Source organism: Prunus mume, linkage group LG7 (genome assembly GCF_029339155.1).
Source record: "Prunus mume cultivar Tortuosa linkage group LG7, ASM2933915v1, whole genome shotgun sequence".
Classification (NCBI taxonomy): Eukaryota; Viridiplantae; Streptophyta; class Magnoliopsida; order Rosales; family Rosaceae; genus Prunus; species Prunus mume.
In genome coordinates, this window is record NC_142704.1 from 6,400,306 (window position 1) to 6,427,661 (window position 27,356).

At 36.5% G+C, this 27,356-nt stretch overlaps 1 protein-coding gene, 1 long non-coding RNA gene and 2 pseudogenes across 3 annotated transcripts; all 4 read right to left on the reverse strand.

Moving 5' to 3' along the window:
• Positions 1-364: 364 nt before the first annotated feature.
• Positions 365-8,042, reverse strand: LOC148915332 (cytochrome P450 736A117-like; annotated as a pseudogene).
• On the reverse strand, positions 2,156-3,957 carry LOC148915333 (uncharacterized). Its single transcript, XR_016128582.1, has 3 exons — positions 3,893-3,957; positions 3,544-3,635; positions 2,156-3,210 (listed from the first exon to the last, which is right to left on the reverse strand). It is a non-coding gene; the product is annotated as an uncharacterized LOC148915333 (long non-coding RNA).
• Positions 8,043-9,118: 1,076 nt separating the features above from the next.
• On the reverse strand, positions 9,119-11,005 carry LOC103337957 (cytochrome P450 736A117-like). The gene is made up of 2 exons (XM_089041627.1): positions 10,017-11,005; positions 9,119-9,836 (listed from the first exon to the last, which is right to left on the reverse strand). The coding sequence occupies exons 1-2, from the start codon at positions 10,959-10,961 to the stop codon at positions 9,225-9,227; spliced, it is 1,557 nt and encodes a 518-aa protein (XP_088897753.1). The 5' UTR covers positions 10,962-11,005; the 3' UTR covers positions 9,119-9,224.
• A 3,870-nt stretch (positions 11,006-14,875) lies between these two features.
• On the reverse strand, positions 14,876-19,384 carry LOC103337958 (cytochrome P450 736A117-like; annotated as a pseudogene). Its single transcript, XR_016122117.1, has 4 exons — positions 19,190-19,384; positions 18,757-18,849; positions 15,937-18,284; positions 14,876-15,745 (listed from the first exon to the last, which is right to left on the reverse strand). The product of XR_016122117.1 is annotated as a cytochrome P450 736A117-like (transcript).
• Between the last annotated feature and the right edge of the window lie 7,972 nt (positions 19,385-27,356).

The window sequence follows — 27,356 nt, forward strand, 5'->3', positions numbered from 1 at the left end:
AATATGTTCTAGAAAAACCTCATTGGTAATGCAAGATAAGATCACAGTTAGATAAGATCACCATGGGGAATTTTCTTCTTCTTTTGTCTTTTACCTCCTCTCTTTTTGACTTTCTTTGTGAGAGTAATCTAATACTAGTCTTGTTTCAATTATCTTTCCCACTTTAATTTAATCCCGCGAGATAAAGCTACCGACTTTTCCCCATCTCAACAATCATGTACACTTGAGTTTGAGTTTTTCACCACACACCACCATGGTTAAAAATTCAGAAACTACCCTGATTTTGAATTTCCAAAAACTCAAAATATTCCAAACAGACCAATTTAAGAAACTTGAAAATGTGTATATGGTGAGAAAACTTGCATTGACACATAATATTTTGACAGTTCTAATTGTGCTATGGTATCTTGGCAACAGTACTGACAGCTGAAGCCATAGACATACACGATAGCAGGCTTAGAGCCTTAACACATATAATATGAAGACCAGTTCATGGACATATATGAAAATGCCCTCTCTATCCCTCAACTTGAGTGTGGAAAAGCAACAGCCTTCAGAGGATATTTTCTATGTGGGGTTAAGCCAATGGATTCTGTCATGTCTAAATCCTCCCCACTTGCTTCACCGGGCAATGCCCAATCAAACTTGTGCACGATGTTTGCTAAGGCAATTTCATTAACAGCCATCGCAAACTGAAGTCCTGGGCAGACCCTCCTACCAGCTCCAAATGGAATCAATTGAAAGTCAATCCCTTTGTAATCTATACCAATATTCAAGAACCTTTCTGGTTTATACTCCTCTGGGTTGTCATACACCTTGGGATCTCTTCCAATTTGCCATGCGTTGATGAAAACATGTGTGTTGGCTTTAATGTTGTAGCCATTTACTTCCACATCTCGGGTTGACATCCTGGGAAATAGTAGTGGAAGTGGTGGATGTAAGCGAAGAGTTTCCTTCGTCACTGCCTTCAAGTAGTGCATTTCAACCAAATCATCCTCTGTAATCATGTCTCTTTTGTTTCCGACTATTCCCCTTACCTCATTCTGCAATTTGTTCATGACCCTTGGATGCCTTAAAAGCTCAGTCATTGCCCACTCTAAGGCAGTATATGTGGTATCAGTGCCAGCAGCGAACATGTCCTAAAAACAATTGATTGGATTAAGATATTTAACCTAATGCAAAATATATAAATATAGGGAATGGCTAAAATTGTGGGATATGATAGTGGTGTGAGCCTTTATGGTGAGGACTTATTTTCTGTTGTATTAATAATTGTCACAAATTAATGTGCTAATCAGAATGCTTGTCAATCCCTTCACTTTATATACATTAAGGAAAAATGGCAGAATATAGTGCCGGTTTGATCACTTCTCATTAGAAAATATTATCAAATTGTTGTCGTCAATGCAAAATCTTATGCAGTTCCATCAACGTGATTAGAAAACAATAAAGAATCTGAGGGAGAGGGTCATTTTGTGGAGCCAGACAAAACAAACAAGAAAAGAGCAAGACGTGGCTGCTATAACATAGAAAACGGGTTGTGATGATGGTGATTTTTCTGTTTTACACTGGATGTTTACCTAGACTTGTTCAATTTAGTATACAAATTTTTTGGCATTTTCGTGTGATTTTCTTGCTCCACCAGCTCCAGCGAATGTTTATTTAGAAGATAAAACATATGATCATCATGCTTATCACAGAGACAGAGAAATGAAACCCTTAAGAAAAAGACAAGCAGAAAATGATTTGAAAACAAAAGATTACTCCAAACACATTAAGCATGTGTAATGTGGGTCGGGCTAGGTGCAATGAAGCTTATTTCTGCCTCTATGTGACTTGCCAAATGTCTAGTAGCATTTTAGGTGAAGTAAAAAAGAGTCTACATGAAAATAGAGAGGAAAACACCATTTTTCAGTGAATATGTGACAGTCAAGTGTTTTGGCTACGGTTTAGAAACCATTTTCATACCTTATGTGACGAAATAAATATCCCAATTATGTAAACTGTCTTTAGAAACGGAAAAAAACGCCGCTGACCGTATCTAAAACCATATAAGTCAACGAATTAAAACACCGCCTCTAAAAGTCGGTAGACTCTTCAAATCTTACCCACTCACGATTATGTGAACTTTACATAAAAAACGAGGAAAAAAAAAAAGCTTCCTTCCCTCTTCATACCTTATATATATAATTTCCTTCATCTTAAAAAAAAATATTCACACATTTTACATGATAACATCATTAAAATCTCGTTCAAATTATTTAATTGGATACAACAAAATTCCCCAATCATCCAACAGACAAGATCGGATGGGAATGAGATTTAGTACAAGTTTTTCATGCATCCCCCAAGGTAATCCCTTTTTCTCTACTGAAATTTCTCGCGTGCTATCATTGCTCAATCCTTCAGGGAAATTCCGTAGTGCAGCCATTAATGTAAGAGCCAAAACTGGATTTGCTTTCTGAACATCCCCTGTGCATCCAACCACCCATTGTACCTGAAGTTTACAAAAACATTAGATGGAAACTGATAAACCTTTTTGTTATCACGTCCAACTTCCATAATCCATCAAATGAGTGATACAATCGTAGAAAAATTTGAGACATAAATGTGAGGCCCTATAAAAAAACGAAGGCAAGAATATATTACCCTAAAAAAAAAAATACTGAATCCAACTATACAAGACTTAAAGACATAGTATAAGCAAGGCACATATCACCACTAGCCAATCCTCCTAGTATGAGTGTCCCCCAAACAGAACTACCAATATGGAAATTTGGATTGCATATCCATTTTTGCTTCCCATATAACATAACCTGCAAAGTGCAGATGAAATCATAATTTGAAACAAAACTAATATACTAAAAATAAGAACCAGATTAAGGAGAAAGAAACAGAATAATCACAACTAAATCTTTTAGAGGCCAAAAGGCTAACTGCCTATGATTCACCAATGACCAGAACAGGGTATTTCTGAATTTTCCTTTTTGGGACAAAATATAGCAAAAAACAAGTGTGGGGAGTGCATGTTAAGAAGTGGAAATCCTATGAGAAATATATTTTCTATTAGGAGTTGAAGTCGTATTTTGCCAGGGTTACGAGCAATTGTGGGAAAGGCCAAAAGAAAGGGGGTGATACATACAAACTATCACCATTCAACGTACCATTAGACGAGGAAATGGCAGATTGCTTGCAAGTGTGGACTAGTATCTGTCAAATGAAAGAAAAATTAAATCCGCAATTGTGCAAGAACATAATGGTCATAGTTCATACGCGTGCCATAATGGTCATAGTTCATACGCTTGCCAAATTACAACCAAATTGAACTAAGTATTTGAATGACACATCGCAATTGAGTTAAGAGGCCAACAGTCTTCAAGACTCCTAATTCCCTGATTCCCATCATGATGAAAAATAGAGGGAAGGAGGAGGAGGCAGGGACCATAGCTAAGCTATGGAAACACTTGAGCAAGAAAATACAATGCCAGAACCAGTACTCGAAAATTGAGCTTTACCCATAAGCCATGAATATTAAATCAATACCTGACTTGCACAAAGATTAGCTTGGCTCTGAATACATGTCTTTACAGGTCCCCAATGCCCTAAAAATAGTCTCCGCAGAAACTCCCTCTAAACTTCATTGACAGTGACAGATTAAAGAATTAATTGCAAGCTTCCCTAAACACCCACCAAACTAGAATGTAGAAATAGTTCACAATTCTACTATGCCAAACATTATAAACGCATAAAACTAACAACTGTGATTTCAATTGCTTCAAAGTCCAACAATGTATAGTTTAACCTATCCTGAATAGTCAATGGTTGCATTTGGGGAGAAAATTCATCTAATCCAAAATCATACGAGTGGGAAAATAGCGAATTGGAAGCTTACCAAATAGGTGCATTGAGTTGCATCCCTAAACCATGTCTTCCGCTCGAACTTGAGGCGGATTTTGGGTTTTTGTTTTTCAATTTTTTTCGTCAAAAGGGACGGATTTTGGCTTAACACGATTTCGAATTGTTTCATTTTTTTGGACAAAAATATTTTAATGTTATAGCCGTTCGGCAATACCAGTTAAATAAATTCGAATATTTTAAACGTATAGCCGTCCGGCTATACTCCTTGAATATATTTATTCGAATATTTTACAAGTATAGCTGATCGGCTATACATTTAAAATAGATTCCAATATTTAACAGTATCTCCGGACGGCTATAATCCTTAAATACATTTTACAAGTACAGCCGGACGGCGATACAAAGTATAGCTATAATTATTCGAATATTTTACAAGTATAGCCGCACGGCTATACTGTTTAGTAGAGATGATACACCACACTAGGGGTGGTTGCGGTTCGGTAACGCGAATTTTTATTCAAACATAAACCGACCGGTAAACCGCAAAAGCGTGGTCGGTTACCGCGAATTAGCGGTTTAAAACCGCAAGTTCTCAAGCATTCACAAAAATATAAATTCACAACCTAAATAAATAAATACACAATCTCAATTTCTCAAGTATATATAAATTCACAATCTCCTCAACTTCTCAAGCATTCACAACCTAAGAAAATGAAAGTTACAATTCCAAGCATTTCAATTAAAGTTAAACTTCTCAAACATTCCAATTCCAAATCCTTTAAAATTACAAACCAAAAGGAAAATGCAAAGCAAAATGAATTAAAGTTACAACAAAAAAGAAAAATCTAATTCAAAGTTAATTAAAGTTACAAACTAAAAGGAAAATGCAATGCACCAACGTTACAAACTAAAGTTACAAACTCAAGTGTTGGTGGCGAGTGGATTTGAAGAACTCCGTTGTATTGTTTGAGCATCAATGTTATCTACAAATAAAAGAATATAGTTTAGTACATTTTATTATAAGAAAAAGCATAAATAACATTAGCATAAATAAACTAATTACTTACAAGTTGTCATATGTTTTATTTTCTTGTAGAATTTAACCTCATCATCCGTGCGGCTATACTTTGCGGTTTGCGGTAACCGCAAGTTTTGAAAATCAAATACCGTAACCGCAACCGCAAATGCAGTTCGGTTCTTGATATCGCAGGTTCTTAATCCTGGGAACTAGTAATGGAGCTGGTGGATGTAAGAGAAGAGTCTCCTTCGTCACTGCCTTCAAGTAGTGCATTTCAACCAAATCATCCTTTGTAATTACGTCTGATTTGTTTCCAACTATTCCCCTTACCTCATTCTGCAATTTGTTCATGACCCTTGGATGCCTTAAAAGCTCAGTCATTGCCCACTCTAAGGCAGTATATGTGGTATCAGTGCAGCAGCAAACATGTCCTAAAAAAAATTGATTGGATTAAGATATTTAACCTTTTGCAAAATATATATGCTACTATATGTTACACATCTTTCACAAAAAACATACACACATGCACACACACACACACACACACACACACACACACACACACACATATATATATATATAGAGAGAGAGAGAGAGAGAGAGAGAGAGAGAGATTGTTACCAAGATGATACCCTTTACACTAACTCTATCAATAGGAATGCCAGCCAAGTTTTCTTTCTGAATTGCAAGCAAAATGTCCAAAAAATCCTTTTGGTCATCATCTCCACTCCTTGAACTATGGTTCATATGCTCTTGAACCACTGTATCTATAAAGTCATCCAACTTCTTAGCCACCTTGTCTAACTTGGCTCCCAAATCATTGACATGGCTCAACCAAGAAAGCCATGGGACATAGTCCCCAAATATTAATTCCCAGTAAGTCACCGAACTCCCTAAAATCTCTTTAAACATCCTCCCACTTTCCCCGCCTTCCCCATCACTTTACTTCCTCCCTAGAGCCACTCTACACACTACATCATTAGTAAGCCTCACAAACATTTCGCTTAGATTCAAAGCAGATGATGATGAGTCCTTTATGTTTATGATCATGGATTTGGTTTCCTCTTCCCTCACAGAACGAAAAGACCGAACCCTTCTATTTCTTAAAAGATTTAAAACACATATACTTCTCACCTGCCTCCAATACTCACCATACGGCGCGCTTGCGACATCTTTGTAGTTGTAGAGAAGCTTCTCAAAGATGGTGGACTTGGGTCGATCAGAAAATGCGAGGTCATGAATTTTCAAGATCTCCCGGGCTGCCTCAGCTATCGTTTTAGTCGGTGAAGATAACCAAGATGCTTCCTAAGGCTCTACTGCCCTTCGAAGCATTTTTGGGGCTTAATTTTCGATCTCAGACACAGTGGATGATTTCTTCATTTGCTCCTTACGGTAGCCCAGTCCATTTGTAGTGTCAGAAGAAAAAGCCCTTACAAAAGTGTTATGTACTAATCATGTGGTGGTAGTGGTAGTGATGGAGTGGAGTTGGTGATTGTAGTAGTGGTGGTGGTGGTGGTGGTGGGGATGGCGATTGTTGAGGTAGTGGAGGTGGTGATAGTGTCAACATGGTGGTGGTTGTGGAGGTGGTAGTGGATGTGGAAGTTTTGGAGGAGGAGGATGAGGTGGTGGTGGTGGTGGTGGAGGTGGATGAGGTGCAGGTGGAGGTGGTGGTTAAGGTGTTGGAGCAGGTGGTGGTTGTGGTGGTGGTGGCGGAGGATGAGGAGGAGAATGATGTGGTGGAGGTGGTGGATGTAGTGAATATGGTGGTGCAAGTGGTGGAGTTGGATGTGGAAGTGAAGGTGGTGTCATTTTTAAAATGAATGATGGTATTTTGGGAATTAAAAAAATTCATTAAAAGTTCATCCCTATTTCTTTTGAAAGCAGCTTTGAAAATCAACTCAGAGCCTACTTTTAAAAGTTGTTGTCAAAAAGCCACTGCTTTTAAAATAATCGGGATATTTTATTTTTACCAAACACCTTAAATTGCTTAATTTTAAAGTGAAGCAGGTTTTTGGCCAAAAAAAGCAATCTCAAACGAGGCCTTGATCTGATCAAAAGGAAACCAATGAATTTGGGGCTTTTAAACGAAAATGATATAATTGTCTTTTTAGTGATTAATATAAGGTGGACCAACGAATCTAAGCCTCTTTTTTGGCCTAACCCAAAATAACAATTCTTTCCTATGTATTAAAACCCAAAAAAAATACATAATATCTCAAATACTGATTAGTAAAGTTACTTATGTCTAATACCTAATTTTTTAAGATTTTATTAGTATAACCGAGCGGCTATACGCCTTAAATATATTTTACATGTATAGCCGCATGGCTATACTATTTAGTAGAGATGATACACCACACTGCAAGCAACACCAAAACAATATGCCCACACGTATGGAATAATACTTGTCGGGAGATGAAAATTAAAAAGAAAACATAAATATAGGCAAATTACCGATAACGAGTAGAAGTTAACTGTTTAAACATGGTTTGAATTGCTACTTTAAAAACTAGTGTAAGACTTCTTCTTCTTCTTTTTTGGGGAGATACAAAATTGGGATAAGAGTCAAAATTCATGAACCAAAAATGAAAAAAAAGAAACCCAAGATCATTTTTTAAGAGTCAAAATTCATGTTACAATAAGTTACATATATGTTCAACATATATATTCGAATATTTTATAAGTATAGCAGAGCGGCTATACTATTTAGTAGAGATGATACACCACACTGCAAGCTAGTGGCGGTTCCAGGATTCGAAAGCCGACCGGCCAAAACTTATGTACTAAACTTGACAGTACAAGTGAATTTCATTAATAAACATAAAAAAATACACATAGTAAGAGGGGACGTAAGGAGCCTTACCCTCAAATGCATCTATATCTACAAATACAAAAACAAAAACAAAAACAAAAAGTAAATGCAATGCAATGCAATACAAAACAACATTATTTAAATCTAAAATTTAATCCTACGAGGCTTAGAACTCTTAAATTCCTCAATTATGGATGCATTGTCAATAGTATTGGCAAACTCTCTTTCAAAGTGGAGGATCATACAATTAGCAAGAAATTCATCACTTATGGTGCTTCGGAGTCGATTCTTAATAATTCTCATACATAAAAAAGCTCGTTCCGTTGTTGCTGTAGAAACAGAAAAGGTCGACATCAACCGAAACAACCTGTCAATCAAATAGTAGTTTTTCCCCAAAGTTGTTCTTAGCAACTGAATACTCAAGCCAACAGAATTGGCCAAATCATTTTTTATTAAATCAACGTAAGATTTTCCTTTCTAAGTGGCTTGAATAATCTTTTAACTCGGGTTGGCACTGCCCTAAAAGAATATATTCTCTTCGCACATTATCTTGTCCATTCACCGAATATTTGCATATTAGACGACATAATCTTGGATTACGTTCAAGATAATTGATATTCAAATCTTAATAATCATTGATTCTTTGACTCTCAACTCTTTTAACTTGAGGCTCAACAATGAGAGACTTTGGAAGATTTTGCTCATCACAAATTAAAGTAGATAAAGAAGTGCTAGGTATTGTGCTAGATGATGACCCATCATTCTTTTTCTTGAAAAAAGACAACAAATTCTTTATTTTCTTGGGATTCCAATTGTGAGACGGAGAGAAGTTGAAGTTGTGTTGATATTTTGCAGAGGAGAAAATTTCTATTTTGCTGAGTTGAGGCTGCACTGCACGGGATCCCTTTGATTCTTGGCTGGCTGCATATGTTGTTTAAGTGGAGGATTGAAACGGGCTAGGCTGGTTGCATTGTAATTTTTTTGCCAACATTTTGGGCTGGGCATGATTGAGATAAACTAGGCTGGCTGCATTATTTTTATTTGTATTTTGCCAAACTTTTGGGCCAGGCATGAGCCCAGCCAGCCAATGGCTGGAAACGCCCCTGCTGCAAGCAACATAAATATAGGCAAATTACCAATAACGAGCAGATGTTAACCGTTTAAACATGATTTGAATTGCTACTTATAAAAATAATAATAATTTAAAAACTAATGTAAGACTTTTTTTTTTTTTTTTTGAGACAAAATTCATGTACCAAAAATGAAAAAATAAAAATAAACCCAGCAAGATCATTTTTTAAGAGTCAAAATTCATGTTGCAATAAGTTTCAACATCATGATCTCATTGTCAAGAAAATTGTTGTTCTTTCTTCTTGTAGGGATGAATTAGTCCACAAGAGTTCATCCACTTGATCAGAAGACAACAACAAAATAGAATATTACATAATATTTTGACAATTCTTATTGTGCTAACAGTGTTGGTAACAGGCTTAGAGCCTTAGACAATAATAGAAACTGCCCTCTCTAATTCTCAACTTAGAAGTGTGGAAAAGCAACAGCTTTGAGAGGATATTTTTTATGTGCGGTTAAACCAGTGGTTTCTGTCATGTCTAAATCCTCCCCACTTGCTTCACCGGGCAATGCCCAATCGAACTTGTGCACGATGTTTGCTAAGGCAATTTCATTAACAGCCATGGCAAACTGAATTCCTGGGCAGACCCTCCTACCAGCTCCAAATGGAATCAATTCAAAGTCATTCCCTTTGTAATCTATACCATTATTCAAGAACCTTTCTGGCTCAAACTCCTCTGGTTTGTCATACAGCTTGGGATCTCTTCCGATTTGCCATGCGCTGATGAAAACATGTGTGTTAGCTTTAATGTTGTAGCCATTTACTTCTACATCTCGGGTTGACATCCTGGGAACTAGTAATGGAATTGGTGGATGTAAGCGAAGAGTCTCCTTCGTCACTGCCTTCAAGTAGTGCATTTCAACCAAATCATCCTCTGTAATTACGTCTGTTTTGTTTCCAACTATTCCCCTTACCTCATTCTGCAATTTGTTCATGACCCTTGGATGCCTTAAAAGCTCAGTCATTGCCCACTCTAAGGCAGTATATGTGGTATCAGTGCCAGCAGCAAACATGTCCTAAAAACAATTGATTGGATTAAGATATTTAACCTTTTGCAAAATATATATGCTACTATATGTTACACCTCTTTCACAAAAAACATACACACATGCACACACACACATATATATATATATATATATATATATATAGAGAGAGAGAGAGAGAGAGAGAGAGAGAGAGAGAGAGATAGTTACCAAGATGATACCCTTTACGCTAACTCTATCAATAGGAATGCCAGCCGAGTTTTCTTTCTGAATTGCAAGCAAAATGTCCAAAAAATCCTTTTGGTCATCATCTCCACTCCTTGAACTGTGGTTCATATGCTCTTGAACCACTGTATCTATAAAGTCATCCAACTGCTTAGCCACCTTGTCTAACTTGGCTCCCAAACCATTGACATGGCTCAACCAAGAAAGCCATGGGACATAGTCCCCAATATTAACAGTTCCCAGTAAGTCACCGAACTCCCCTAAAATCTCCTTAAACATCCTCCCACTTTCCCCGCCTTCCCCATCACTGTACTTCCTCCCTAGAGCCACTCTACACACTACATCATTAGTAAGCCTCACAAACATTTCGCTTAGATTCAAAACAGATGATGATGAGTCCTTTATGTTTCTGATCATGGATTTGGTTTCCTCTTCCCTCACAGAACGAAAAGACCGAACCCTTCTGTTGCTCAAAAGATTTAAAACACATATACTTCTCACCTGCCTCCAATACTCACCATACGGCGCGCTTGCGACATCTTTGTAGTTGTAGAGAAGCTTCTCAAACATGGTGGACTTGGGTCGATCAGAAAACGCGAGGTCATGAGTTTTCAAGATCTCCCGGGCTGCCTCAGCTGAAGAGACAACAAGCACCGGGACACTTCCAAAGTGGAGAAGCATGAGAGGGCCATGGCGTTGGGACAAGGCTTGAAGTGAGCGATGAGGGTACGAGCCTATCTGGTGAAGGTTTCCAATGATAGGTAGCTTTGGCGGAGAAGGTGGTTGTGTTGATTTTTGGGTGGTGGTTTTAGTCGAAGAGTACCATGTGTATAGGAGGACAAGGAAAATGGCCAGCAGTGTGAAGGCCAAAGGTTGCAAAAAGGAGGAGCTTTCATTTAGCTCTTGCAATACTTGCAAGGGATTTAGCATCTTCAGAGTTGGTACAAAGAAACGAATGTGTTGTGTGTGTTTAAATAAAGTTGAAACCACCGCCTCACAGATTTGTGTGTGAGCATTCTGATGGTCCATTTGTAAGAGGAGAGCCACGTGTCTACCAACTTGGAGCCACGTAAAAGTTTATGGAGGAGTTAGTTTTTTTCAGTTTGTTCTCTTTTTCTTCTTCTTCTAGGGATGAGTGAGAATGGTAGAATATAATGCCGGTTTGATCACTTCCCATTAATATACATTATATCACATTAGTATTAGTCAATGCGCAATCTTATGCGGTTACGTCAATGTGATTATAAGATTATAAGTAAGGGTCATTTTGTCATAACGCGGCCACACAAAACAAACCAGAAAGAGCAAGACACGGGTGCTATAACATAGAAAATTTCAGGTCATCACACTAGATGTTTACCAAGACTTGTTCAATTTAGTACATAAAAATTTCAGGTCTTTTCGTGTGATTTTCTGGCTCTCCGCCAGCTCCAAGCCAATATTTATTTAGCAGATATACCATATGAGCATCATGCTCATCACAGAGACAGAGAAATACAAATGAAACCAACCATTAAGTAAAAGACAAGCAGAAAATGATTTGAAAACAATTTTTCCTTGCTCTGTCTTCTTGTATTATACCCATGCATGTCGCCCCCCAAACAAACAAGAAGGTGATTTTCATACTAACAGTTAGGCCATCTCCAACCATGTTGGGGCTAAACTCAAATTTCCACCCTTTAAAATACAACTGTTCATGTATTTACTGGACTCAAAATATTTTTTCCTCCAACGTTGCAAACTCAAAATTTGAGTCCATACCTTTATTAAATTGTTTAAGAATAGTTGAACTCTATTTTTCTGTTGTGGTTAATTTTTCTTAAGTTGATTTATTTTTATGACTTCATAATTTATTTTTCTGAACATTGTAATCTAAAAAAATCTAATTACACTTAAAATTTGGTTTTAGTGGATTATTTAATAAATGGGTAGATATTTATAGAATTTGGAATAAAGTTGAATCTCATGTAGATTAATAAATAATATAATTTTGACTATTGGATTTAATTTGGATCATTGGATATAATTTTTTTTTCCGTTAAAATCAGTCTTGGATAATCTGGGCCGTTAGATTAAGCTTACATTTAAAAGCAAATTACAAAAGCATATTAAATATAGCCGTTGGATCTCAACGGCTATATGAATTAAACACAACTTGAGGCCAACATTTAAGAGCACTTCCAGCAATTAGAATCTTGCCATGGCAAGGGGGGGCTAGGGCTGACACTATTCACGGGAATAGTGTCCGCCTACAAAAAGTAAATTGCACTTCCAGCAGTTGCCATGGCAATGAGGGGTACTATTCAATTTTTTTGTTTTTTTCACAAATTTGTTTACCTAAACAATTAATTTGGACAATATTTTCGGATGAGATTTTTTGATAAAATATTCAGATAAGATTTTCATATAAGATTTCCGGTTTCAAATTTCAGATAATTTTTTTTTTCAAATTTCATATAAATTTCATCTGAATTTCAAATTTCAGATAAATTTCATTTGAATTTCAACTTTTCATTTGAATTTCAATTTCAGATAAATTTCATCCGAATTTCAATTTCAGATAAATTTCATCCGAGTTTCAAATTTCGGATAAGATTTTTTATGCTTTGGTTATGGTTTGTTTGTTTTTATATATTTAATGCTTTGGTTGTGGTTAGTTTTTTTATGTATGGAATGTTTTGAATAAAAAGGAATTTTATTTAATAGTTTCTTTGATAGAGAAAAATTAAACGTGAAAGTGAAAAAAATTTAGAGTTGAAAGTGAAAAAATTATTGAGTAGAAAGTGAATAATTAAACTTCAACGTGAAAAAAATTTAGAGTTGAAAGTGAAAAATTATTGAGTAGAAAGTGAATAATTAAACTGGAAAGTGAAAAACAATTAGAGTTGAAAGTGAAAAATTATTGAGTAGAAAGTGAATAATTAAACTTGAAAGTGAAAAAATTATTGAGTAGAAAGTGAATAATTAAACTTGAAAGTGAAAAAATTATTGAGTAGAAAGTGAATTTGTTGTTAAAAGTGAAGAGTATGAATTGGTATTTATAGAAGAAAAAAAATTCAGTATTTTTTGGGGTTTTTTAAAAAATTTACGATTTTTTTTCATAATTTTGCCTTGAAAATTCGGACCGTTGGATTGGATGAAAATTAAAATCGAAGGACCAGATCGCACCATGTGGCGTGAAATAAAAAAATTGCGCCATCGACGTCGGCTGCCTTGGCAGCTTTGCTCGGCCTTAGCCGGCGTTCCCGGGCCAGAGTGGACCCCATCGCCTGCCAAGACTTGTTCTTTGGAATGGCGTTTGGGCTCCCGGCCCAGAGCCCGAGTGGGTGTTGGAACTCTAAAGGAAGAGGCGACTTCTCTTGCAAACGGGCCCCACTCAATTTGCACCAGCACGTGGGCTGTTTTGAGGCTTGCTTTTGGGCGAGTTTGGGCCCACTTAAATAACCAGTCCTAGCAATACTTGGACTGAATTCTACCCAACATTTGAGATTTCTTAAATTTTCACCCCCCAAAATACATGGGTTGGAGAAGATTTTTGAATTCAAAACTTTTAATTTGGGTTTCCACCCCTTGAGTTGGAGATGGCCTTATATATGGTGGTGGTGCTAACCAAAGGATATTTTAAAAATCATTGTTGAGTTTTTTTTTTTTTTTTTTTTTTTTTGGGTTTTCTTCCTAAAAAATCATTGTTGAGTTGGCAGTTGTAAACATTGCAAATTAAAGTTGTTGAGTTCTGAGCGTGTAGGTATTGCTCTTCTTATATAATCAAATAAATTCAAATATTTTAACAGTATAGTCGCTCGGCTATACTATTTAAATAAATTCGAATATTTTAAAAGTATAGCCGCCCGGCTATACTCCTTGAATACATTTTACAAGAAGAGAAAGGGACATTTACTAGATTTGACTCAAAACAGACAAGGGCTCGTTCGTTACCTTTAACTATTTGCTTGTCAAGCCAGCGCTTGTATTTGTGACAATCCCTCTTCATGTGCCCTTTCTTTTTACAGAAAAAACACTCATTATTATCAGTCTTATTAACCTTAAGGTGATTAGTCTTTTTAGGGTGGTGAGCATGTTTGGAACTTTCTTTCTTGACAGGCATGACAGATTTAGTTTTGGGTTCATCCTTAGTCACCAAGTTAACAACATTCACAGATTTCTCACGCTTGATTCTGGCTTCTTGGTGAACACATATAGCTATGAGTTCATTCATACTCCACTTCTCTCTTTGAGTAATATAATTATCTCTCATATTGGTAAATTCAGCAAGTAAAGATTCAAGAGCAAGATGCACCAGAAAAGTATCAGTGATGGGTACCTCGAGATTTTTCAGTTTGTTGCCCAAATCTATCATGGTTAAAATATGCTCATGCATACTTCCATTGCCATCGAACCTTATAGTTGTCAATGAATGCATTAACACTCCTGTTTCAGCCTTTTCAAACTCATGGTATCAGGCTTAGACATATAATACGAAGACCAGTTCATATACATATATTAAAGGGAGATTCACTATTATACCCAATATATGAGCCCAAATTATAACAATACCGCATATAAAATGGACCTTAGAAACACACTCAAAATCCATTTACAACATAACAAAAAGGCTTTTAACTTCTTATAGATTACAAAACTGCCATCAATTTCTTAAAACAAGCCCAACTCCAAAATCTCATAAAAATATCCAAAACACTCAATAGGGCATCAAAGTAATTTAATAATCAATATTAAATTCAGTAAGGCCATCTGTCATTTTTTGGGTTTGTTTATTGAAATTCAATCGTGTAGGGTTTATTTATAATATTAGTGCTAAGAATTGGTATATCACTAAATATCTCTATATTAAACTGCCCCCTCTATTTCTCAACCTAAAAGTGTGGAAAAGCAACAGCTTTGAGAGAATATTTTTTATACAAATTTATAAATAAACCAAATTCTAGACATGTATTTATAAAAAAACCCAAGCACTATTTAAACATAGAAACACACCCAAAATCAACTCCAAAGTCAACTTTTTGGGTGTGTTTATAAATGGGTTTTGAGTGTGTGTAATGATGGGTTTTGGGTGTGTTTATATGTTTAAATAGTGCTTGGGTTTTTTTATAATATTTTGGGTGTTTTAGTGAAACTCCCTATTTTTTATGTGCAGTTATACCAGTGGATCCTGTCATGTCTAAATCCTCCCCACTTGCTTCACCGGGCTTCACCCGGCAATATGCCCAATCGAACTTGTGCACGATGTTTGCTAAGGCAATTTCATTAACAGCCATGGCAAACTGAATTCTGGGCATGCCCTCCTACCAGCTCCAAATGGAATCAATTCAAAGTCATTCCCTTTGTAATCTATACCATTATTCAAGAACCTTTATGGCTCATACTCCTCTGTTTTGTCATACACCTTGGGATCTCTTCCGATTTGCCATGCGTTGATGAAAACTTGTGTGTTGGCTTTAATGTTGTAGCCATTTACTTCCACATCTCGGGTTGACATCCTGGGAAATAGTAGTGGAAGTGGTGGATGTAAGCGTCACTGCCTTCAAGTAGTGCATTTCAACCAAATCATCCTCTGTAATTACGTCTGTTTTGTTTCCGACTATTCCCCTTACCTCATTCTGCAGTTTGTTCATGACCCTTGGATGCCTTAAAAGCTCAGTCATTGTCCACTCTAAGGCAGTATATGTGGTATCACTGCCAGCAGCAAACATGTTCTAAAAACAATTGATTGGATTAAGATATTTAACCTATTGCAAAATATATAAATATATATACTACTAAATGTTACATCTCTTTCACAAAAACACACACACATGCACACACACAGATATATATATATATATATATATATATAGAGAGAGAGAGAGAGAGAGAGAGAGAGAGAGAGAGAGAAAGTTATAGTTACCAAGATGATACCCTTTATACTAACTCTATCAATAGGAATGCCAGCCAAGTTTTCTTTCTGAATTGCAAGCAAAACGTCCAAAAAATCCTTTTGGTCATCATCTCCACTCTTTGAACTATGGTTCATATGCTCTTGAACCGCTGTATCTATAAAGTCATCCAATTGCTTAGCCACCTTGTCTAACTTGGCTCCCAAACCATTGATATGGCTCAACCAAGAAAGCCATGGGATATTGTCCCCAAAATTAACAGTTCCCAGTAAGTCAGTGAACTCCCCTTAAAGCTTCTTAAACATCCCCCCACTTTCCCCACCTTCCCCATCATTGTACTTCCTCCCTAAAGCCACTCTACACACCACATCATTAGTAAGCCTCACAAACATTTCGCTTAAATTCAAAACAGACGATGATGATGATGATGAATCATTTATGTTTCTGATCATGGATTTGGTTTCCTCTTCCCTCACAGAACGAAAAGACCAAACCCTTCTGTTGCTCAAAAGATTTGACACACATATACTTCTTACCTGCCTCCAGTACTCACCATACGGCGCGATTGCAACATCTTTGTAGTTGTAGATAAGCTTCTCAAAAATGGTGGACTTAGGTCGACCAGAAAACGCGAGGTCATGAGTTTTCAAGATCTCCCGGGCTGCCTCAGCTGAAGACACAAGAAGCACCGGGACACTTCCAAAGTGGAGAAGCATGAGAGGGCCATGGCGTTGGGACAAGGCTTGAATTGAACAATGAGGGTACGAGCCTAGCTGGTGAAGGTTCCCTATGATAGGGAGCTTTGGTGGAGAAGGTGGCGGTGATGACTTTTGGGTGGTGGTTTTAGTCGAAGAGTCCCATGTGTATAGGAGGACGAGGAAAATGACCAGCAGTGTGAAGTCCAAAGGTTGCAAAAAGGAGGAGCTTTCATTTAGCTCTTGCAATACTTGCAAGGGATTTAGCATCTTCAGAGTTAGTGCTAAGAAAAGAATGTGTTGTGTGTGTTTAAATAAAGGCAAAGAAAACTGTTGAAAAATAATGCACATTTGGTGAAGATTTCTATAAGCTAGCAGAATTTTCTAGGATAATTTAGAATGCAAAGTCGGTGGACGTATTCCCTAAACACTAGTCACTAACTTAATCGAAGCTAGTAGAAAGTTCTAGTTGAAGCAACAATATGTGGCTGGAATTACAAGTTACTGTAGGTTTACTCGAATAACCGACTTTACTAAATGGTTGTTCCCTCCATAAATAGGCATTAAGCTTTCTGTTTGTAATCAAGCTAGTGATAAAGGCCAATAGCCTATCTAGCCAATAGCTACAACTAACAGGCCAAATAGCTAAGCCTTGTATCCATCCTATTGTTGAATAAATAAAATCACTTTATTGTTCCTTCTAAAAACCCAATAGTAGTATCAGAACGCCACTCACACACTTTCTTTTTCTTATGGTCGGACACACTTTCTTTTTCTTTTGGTCGGACACACACACTTTCTAAAACCAACAAAAACAAAACAATGTATTGAAAAGTTCAAACCACCGCCTCACAAATTTGAGCTGCATACAAGTTTATGGACGAGTTATTTTGTTTCAATTCTTCTTCTTCTAGGGTTGAGTTAGTCCACACGAGTTCATCCTCTTGGGCAGAAGACAACAAAAAGTACGCACATGCTCATCAACTACAGAATCAGGAAACTATCTCTCTCTCTCTCTCTCTCTCTCTCTCTCTCTCTCTCTCTCTCTCTCTGAATGCTTGTCAATCTCTTCACTCTTCAAATCTTATCCCCTCCTGATGACGTGAACTTCACATAAAAGACGAGAAAAAATGCTTCATTTCCACTCTCTCTCCTTCTATTGAGGGATCCCTCAAATATTTGAGGGGCACCCTTTAGGGTACCCTCGCGTGTTATCATTGCTCAATCCTTCTGGGAAATTCTGTAGTGCAACCATTAAGGTAAGAGCTAAAGCTGGATTTGCCATATGAACATCCCCTGTGCATCCAACCACCCATCGTACCAGAAGTAAACAAAAACATTAGATGGAAACTGATAAACCTTTTTGCTATCATGTCTAACTTCCATAATCCATCCAATGAGTGATACAATCGTAGAAAAATTTGAGACATAAATCTGAGGCCCTACAAAAAAACTAAGGCAAGAATATATTACCCTACAAAAAATACTGAATCCAATTATACAAGACTTAAAGACATAGTATAAGCAAGGTACATATCACCACTAGCCAATCCTCCCAGTATGGGTGTCCCCCAAATAGAACTACCAATATGGAAATTTGGATTGCATACCTATTTTTCCTTCCCATACTCCATTCAATCTTTCAAGCCTTCATAGAACATAACCTGCAAAGTGCAGATGAAATCATAGTTTGAAACAAAACTAATATACTAAAAATAAGAACCAGATTAAGGAGAGAGAAACAGTATAATGACAACTAAATCTTTTAGAGGCCAAAAGGCTAACTGCCTATGATTCACCAATGACCAAAACAGGGTCCTTCTGAATTTTCCTTTTTGGGACAAAATATAGCAATAAACAAGTGTGGGGAGTGCATGTTAAGAAGTTGAAATCCTATTAGAATATATATTTTCTATTAGAAGTTGAAGTCGTATTTTTGCCAGGTTTACCGAGCAATTGTGGTAAAGGCCAAAAGAAAAGGGGTGATACGTACAAACTATCACCATTCAACATAGCATTTGACAAGGAAATGACACATAGCTAAGCTACGGAAACACTTGAGCAAGAAAATAAAATGCCAGATCCAGTATTCGAAAATTGAGCTTTACCCATAAGCCATGAATATTAAATCAATACCTGAATTGCACAAAGATTAGCTTGTCTCTGAATACATGTCTTTACAGGTCCCCAAATGCCCTAGAAATAGTCTCCGCAGAAACTCCCTCCAAACTACATTGACAGTGACATATTAAAGAATTAATTGCAAGCTTCCCTGAAAGTAGTCTCCGTAGAAATAATTCACAATTCCACTATGCCAAACACTATAAACGCAGAAATACCAAAAAAACCTTGAATTCTCTTCTTTTTCTATTTGAAATTGAAAAATAAAATAAAAACAACAACTGTGTTTTCAATTGCTTCAAATTCCAACAATGTATAGTTTAACCTATCCTGAATAGTCAATGGTTGCATTTGGGGAGAAGATTAGAATTTTAGGCTGTCATTTTTACTGCTTGATGTTCAAAATCCAAAATCATACAAGTGGGAAAATACCGAATTGGAATCTTACCAAACAAGTGATTTGAGTTGTATGCCTAAAGCACGTCTTCCGCTCGAACTCGAGGTGGCCTGTATCGCCATTGAAAATTGAAATAGTTCTCTCTCTCTCTGGTTATGGTTTTTGTTTTTCAATCTTTTTCGTCGAAAGAGGCGGATTTTGGCTGTACTTTTAAATTAAATTCGATATTTTAAACGTATAGCCGACCGGCTATACGCTTTAGGATATTTTACAAGAATCGCCGTCCGGCTATACTCTTGAGATACAACTATTCGAATATTTTACAAGTATTGCCGCACGGCTATACTTTTCAGTAGAGATGATACACTACGGCTATACTCCTTGAATATATTTATTCGAATATTTTACACGTATAGCCGGTTGGCTATACTTTTAAAATAAATTCGAATATGTAACAGTATAGGGCGATACTCCTTAAATATATTTTACAAGTATAGCCGACCGGCTTTACGTTTAAAATAAATTCAAGATTTTAATAGTATAACCTAGAGGTGTCAAGCGGACGGGGGCCCGACGTACGAGCCCATTATTTAAATGAGGCACGCCACGAACGAATATTAATGGCCGCTCGCACGGCACGAAAACTTGGGCGGGCGGGATCAAAAATGAGGTCCAATGGACCGGACCGCCCACGGCCCGACATGGGCCGGGCTTGCTGACACGCTTCAAGCACGCCTGCACGAGCACACGAGCCCAAGCACGGCTAAGCACGGCCCACTTAACATTTTTTCTTTCTCAAAAGTCAAAATGCAATAATTTGACATCTAATGTCATTATTTATATGTTTTTAATCATAAATATATATTTGATGTATTTCATTTTAGGAAATTACTTGGGTCCTTAATTAATTAAACATATCAACTACAAATTAATTAAACAATATTGGACTTGATATCTAATCAGTACATATGACATATATGCTTATCTTATAATCAAAGTAAGACATTATTTCACATATAAAATAATAAGTTGTTTAAAGATGAAAAGTTGAAGTGGACTTTGTGGAGTTTGACACTTTTTGCCCTCTGCCATTTTCATATTGTTTGGATGTTTGATTGATTAATGTTTTCAAATAGTTCATCATTTCTTGCCTCTAATTATATTTTTAATGTTTATAATTTGAATTATCTAGTGAAAAAAAAAATGAAGTGAAAAAATTCAAATTAAATGGATTGGTTCTTGGGCCCGAGTGTGGCACGAGCACGAGCACGGCACACGAGCCCGCCCGCCCGCTTCAATATGGACATGGGCTTTGGGCTGGGCCGATTAATAATTTTACAAATGGGCACGCACGCCCGATAAATTAAATGGGCCGGCCCGCCCAACCGAAACGTTAAAAGCACGAGTTTAAATGGATGGGCGGCACGCACGCCCGTTGACACCTCTAGTATAACCGCACGTCTATACGCCTTAAATATATTTTACAAGTATAGCCAATTGGCTAGACTTTATAGATATAATTATTTGAATATTTTACGAGTAGAGATGATACACCACACTGCAAGCAACACCAAAACATTATGCCCACACATATGGAATAATACTTGTCGGGAGATGAAAATTAAAAAGAAAACATAAATATAGGCAAATTACCGATAACATGTAGATGTTAATTGTTTAAACACTGTTTAAATTGCTACTTAAAAAAAAATTAAAAACTAAATGTAAGACTTTTTTTTTTTTTTTTTGGGAGATACAAAATTGGGATAAGGGTCAAAATCCATGTACCAAAAATGAAAAAATGGAAACCCAAGATCATTTTTTAAGGGTCAAAATTCATGTCACAATAAGCTACATATATGTTCAACATCATGATCTCATTGTCAAGAAATTTTTTGTTGCTGTTCTTCTTCTAGGGATGAGTTAGTCCACAAGAGTTCATCCGCTTGGGCAGAAGACAACAACAAAATAGAATATTACATAATATTTGGACAATTCTTATTGTGCTAACAGTGTTGGTAACAGGCTTAGAGCATCTACAATGGGCTCCTTAAACCACCTCCTTAGACAAATTTTAGGGAGGATTTGGAAAAATACATCTTCAACCATACTCCCTATCCACCTACTAAAATAGGGAGACCTCTAGGAGCTCCTAAATTTGATGAGGGAGAAAGGACTCCGAGTGACTCCTTATAATTTAATGCTGCTTTATTTAATGAGTATTTCAAACTTTTATTTTTTATTTTTTTTTTTTAATCTTATTTTTTTAATAGAGATTGACCAATTAAAAAAGAGTTATAGCATTTATGACTCCCTAAACTAGAGAGCATGATTGGAGTTTAAATTTTATAGAATAAATTTTATAGCATGTATAAAATAACTTTTATACGGTTTTAGCTAAAATTTAAGGGCAATGATTTCCCCACTCCTATTTTATCCAATTAAGTGTGTTAGTACGAAATTCGTATTGGCATTTCCTAGACTTTAGTATAGGGTGAAAATTAGTTTGTGAGGAATTGTTATTGAACGCTTTGTCACTACTCTTTCAACCCCACACTTCCGAGGCATGCCCTGACCATATGAGAATCTTGACCTCAGGTAAATCATGACATAATCACGCATTCATTATAGGATTCCTAGTTGGAGTTATTTTCACTCAAGTATTTTTATGTTAATCTTATTTCTAATAAGATTAGATTTTATCTCTTGAGATTACTTTCCTAGTTCAACTCTATTTTAATTGAAGTTAAAATATTATCTTTTCCTATTGTGACTTTGCACGTTGCTTACCTCTTAGTTAATTTGGTTTAAAGAGAGAATCAAATCTCTTATTGATGATAGGTTGTGGTGCAATAGGAAGTTTAATATTCGTGGCCTATTGGGTTTCTCTCCCATGAGAGAGAACAAGTCTTGTATAAAAGATCATGTGCCATTCTTTTATTTGGACAGCTTTTGAGATATTTGTGTTGAGCATATAGAATTCTAAGAAAAGCTGTTGTGCGATATTTGAGATAAATCATCAAGTGTTCAATGTTTACTTGGTGATTTATCAAACACTTTAATCATTCATATTGCATTCATATGCATGTCGGTGACTCATACGGTTGAGGGCACCAAGACCGTGGTGGCGGTTTTCCTCCGGTGAGCTTGAAGCAATCGTGGCCAGTATGTGTGTTCAACATAAGGAGTGTCGAAGATCATCCCGTGACGAAGTTGAGTTTTACTGAAGAAGTCGGTAAACATTATCTAGAATGTGTCTAGGATAAGTGTGTGAGTACTTCTTGTAATCATCGTTCTATAGTGGATTTGTGTTGGACCGAGGAGTCCCGTGGATTTTCCCCAGAGGTGGGGTTTTACCACGTAAAATAATTCTCTGCGTGTTCTTTTATTTTCCGCCCAGACGACGTTACTGAGTTAATAAGCCATATCAATTCTGCTACAAGTTTATTTTTATTTATTTGATTAGAATCTTAAATTGGCCTATTCACCCTCCTCTAGGCATTTTGAGTCATCCTGCAGGTATTTTCAATTGGCATCAGAGCAGGTTGCTGGACATACTCAACAAGATCTAACATACCTTAGGATGGATCGTGCCTCGGGCTCAATTGCACATCCACCATATTTCGATGGCAACAACTATGACGCTTGGAAGGCCAAAATGAAGTCGTTTCTTTGGTCCTTAGATGAACGTGTATGGAGCACAGTGGTTCATGGATTTCTAAACCCACAAAGACGATCGGAAAAGGAGATGAAGAAACCACAGTCCTCAAAACTAGAGAGGAGTGGACCACTGCAGAAGTCACACACAGCACTAATAATCAAAAGGGGTTAAATGCTTTATTTACTGCTGTCTCTTCCGATCAATTTGAATATATATGTGCTTGTGATACTTCTAAGGAAGCTTGGGATATTTTGCAGGTTACTCATGAAGGAACAGATACTTGTCAAGGGAGCCAAGCTTCAAATGCACACTTTACAGTTTGAGACACTTATGATGGATGAGAATGAAACTTTTTCTGAATTTTATGCTAAACTTTGTGTAATTGTGAATGCTTGTTCAGGTTTAGGTGAAAAAATTCCAGAAGATAGAGTTGTGAAAAAGGTTTTGAGATCTTTGCCTCAACGGTTTCAACCAAAGATCACGGCTATTGAAGAGATCCGTGACTTGAACACCTTGAAAGTTCAAGAACTCATAGGGTCCATACAAACCTATGAGATGAAACATCTACCTCTTAAAAAGAGCAAAAATGTTGCGTTCAAGGTTGTGAATGAAGAAGATGATGGGCATTCAAATGAAGATTGCAGTGATGAGGAATTAACGATTCTCACAAGGCGATTCATGAACTTTCTCAAGAATCAGGATCCAAGAGTCGAGATTCAAAGGTATAAATTCTAAAAATAGGTTTGTTAACTATCTTGATGGTGGATCTAAATTTGAGTTAAATGAACGAAAGAATCCAAGAGAAAATGTCAAATGTTTGAATGTGAAGGCTATGGACACATATCTTGAATGTGCCAACACCTTGAAGAAACAAAAGGATGGCAAGAATAAGGCAATGCATACTACTTGGAGTGATAGTGAATCGGAATGCGAGAATGATGAAAAGACGCAGTTGCACTTATAACCACAGATTAGCTTGGATGAATCACGTGAGGATGATGATTGTAAAGGTATAAATATTGAGTTTATCATGAACAAATATGATGATTTGTTGGCTGCATCTCAGAAGCTCGATAAACAAAATAGTGAGCTCGTCAAAGAGTTCTGTCTGAAGCTTGGAAAATTGTAGGATTGCAAACGAGTTTCAATCTCGATGCAGATTCAAAAGGTAAGTGCGGTATGAACGAAAAATTGATATTTTGCAGAAAAATTGACTGATCAGAATAAATTAATTGCTTCTCTAACTTCTGACAACAAAGCCCTTGAACTTGAACTTAAAAATTCAAAAGAAAGGATTGTTTCTTTAACCATTGGTGCAGAAAAAATTGACAAGATGATTAGCATGGGACGAAGAGATGGTGACAAACGAGGCTTGGGATTTGAACCAAGTAATAAGTCTTCCGCTGTGTCTAAAACAAAGTTTGTCAAATCCACTTCACCTATTGAACCTTCTGCCTCTCATGAAGTCAAGAAATTTATTCCAATTTGTCACTTTTGTGGAACTCATGGGCACATAAGACCGAGATGCAATAAGCTTGAAACGAATTTGTTCATTCAAATTCTCATGGCATGGGTGGAAAAGTAAGTATCCAACATAAGATTTCAAATCTTATGAAAGAGGTAAACCGCTTATCCAAACTATCTTCTTTTCATTGTTTGCCGTCAACTAAGACAAAGTTAGTTTGGAGGAAAAGGAAAATCATAATTGTATGTCTTCCTCCACTAATGTTGTGCATGAACCCGTTGCTTTAGAAAGTTTGGATCTTAAATGTATTGCTGCAAAACCCTTGGATAATCTTCGATTTGACACTCTTAGAAAGTCTTTAGGTATATGTGCTCTAGATTAATTTGGAGTCTATTGCATGCCAAAGCCTCTTTCATGTTTTATGATATTTCAATTAATTTCTGTGTTTATAAATCTGTCCAGCTCGTGCAAGGATTGTTAAGGTGTATCAATCCTGTAACTGTCTGAACGTATTTGTTGATCTTAGATTGGGCTCTAACATTGGACTACATTAAGAACTTACACTCTCAGCTTCACACAAAGGTTTCCATTGTCTTGGTGCATTATAAACTTCATTAAATGATCTATCCATCTATTTATTTTTATTTTGCTCGCCACACTCTTTTCCTTGAAGTCCTTTGAATATCTCTTATCATGCACTTGTCTCTCTTTGGATTGTCATAACACTACTGTGCGTAAGTTCTTGATCTGTTTATAAAAATAAATTAAAAAATAAAAAAATAAAAAATAAAAAAAAAAAAAGGTGTCAACCACTCATTGCTCATGTAGAATCCGGGCCTCTTGTCTAACCAACGTCGAGCTTAGTCAACAGGTTGTGATGGTTTGCTATCCTTGCTTATCTTTGGAGCCTTCATGATTCGGATCAGTATTTCCCGAGGTGCTTCATCACCCGATTGCCTCCACTCATCCGACGTAAGCACACTGATTGACCATCCGTTACATGGATCATGTCGAAAGCTAGATAAAGTGAGCCACAAAATTCGTATTAAAAAATATATAAATTGATCTTCTTATACTTACTATGCACTTAGTGTTTGTGCAATCTTTGGTGGGATTCGCTTTTGTGTGGACATATTTTTGTGCTTAATTGAAAAGAGTTCATTTAACACATTTGCTCCTTGATGGTAGACTCATTTGATGCCTTTTTATCTTTCACCATGACTGTGGTATGCCTTTCTGTTCTCTGTGAGTTTGTGAGTCTTGTGTGCTTGTCGTGTGTTTGTCCCTGACATGCTTTGCTTCACATGCGTTCAAGACAGCAAAGGGTTTGTTGCTCCTTTCATTCTTTACCCACAAACTTGGCATGTTTATGAATGGAAAATAATTATATCTTCAAGAGAACTTTGGGTCTGCATCTACAGTATGTTTTATGTCTTGATTGTTTTGAGCTTTCTGTCTTGAGTGTATTGCTTTTGTTTTTGTATGTTTTGGTTCTTCACAACTTCTCATTATTCTTTTTAGTTCTCTATTTTCTTGTCGCCTATCCAAAAAAAAAAAAAAAAAAAAAAAAAAAAAAAGAATTTTCTGTTTGTTTTCAAGATAAAGCCTCTTACATGCTTTATTGGTTATTCTCTATGTCTTTATATGTTGGGAATGCAATCTGATTTTTTTTTTTCTTTCCCTCTTATATATGCTCCCTTATGTTCATTCTTTGCCCTTTGGATTTCCTGACAAAAAGGGGGAGAGATTGTGTTATGGAATTAAGGGGGAGTTGTGTTGTAATTCTGCTTTGAATTACATTTCTTCTCCCACATGCTTCACTGGTTTTGTTGTTTCATAATGTGCAGGGATTCAGGGCTTCAAGCTTAGAATAAGAATTCATTTGTTAAATCCCATGTAATTTCTTTTGAGTTGTAATAGGTGTTTTGTCTAGGAAATGCCAAAGGGGGAGATTGTTAGTACGAAATTCGTATTGGCATTTCCTAGACTTTAGTATAGGGTGAAAATTAGTTTGTGAGGAATTGTTATTGAACGCTTTGTCACTACTCTTTCAACCCCACACTTCCGAGGCATGCCCTGACCATATGAGAATCTTGACCTCAGGTAAATCATGACATAATCACGCATTCATTATAGGATTCCTAGTTGGAGTTATTTTCACTCAAGTATTTTTATGTTAATCTTATTTCTAATAAGATTAGATTTTATCTCTTGAGATTACTTTCCTAGTTCAACTCTATTTTAATTGAAGTTAAAATATTATCTTTTCCTATTGTGACTTTGCACGTTGCTTACCTCTTAGTTAATTTGGTTTAAAGAGAGAATCAAATCTCTTATTGATGATAGGTTGTGGTGCAATAGGAAGTTTAATATTCGTGGCCTATTGGGTTTCTCTCCCATGAGAGAGAACAAGTCTTGTATAAAAGATCATGTGCCATTCTTTTATTTGGACAGCTTTTGAGATATTTGTGTTGAGCATATAGAATTCTAAGAAAAGCTGTTGTGCGTATATTTGAGATAAATCATCAAGTGTTCAATGTTTACTTGGTGATTTATCAAACACTTTAATCATTCATATTGCATTCATATGCATGTCGGTGACTCATACGGTTGAGGGCACCAAGACCGTGGTGGCGGTTTTCCTCCGGTGAGCTTGAAGCAATCGTGGCCAGTATTGTGTTCAACATAAGGAGTGTCGAAGATCATCCCGTGACAGAAGTTGAGTTCGAAGAAGTCGGTAAACATTATCTAGAATGTGTCTAGGATAAGTGTGTGAGTACTTCTTGTAATCATCGTTCTATAGTGGATTTGTGTTGGGTGAGAGTCCGTGGATTTTCCCCAGGGTGGGGTTTTACCACGTAAAATAATTCTCTGCGTGTTCTTTTATTTTCTGCCCAGCACGTTACAGGATTAATAAGCCATATCAATTCTGCTACCGAAGTTTATTTTTATTTATTTGATTAGAATCTTAAATTGGCCTATTCACCCTCCTCTAGGCATTTTGAGTCATCCTGCAGGTATTTTCAAAGTGGATAAAATATGAGAAAAAGGAGTGGGGAAATCACCACTCAAATTTAACTGAAAAATAGAGA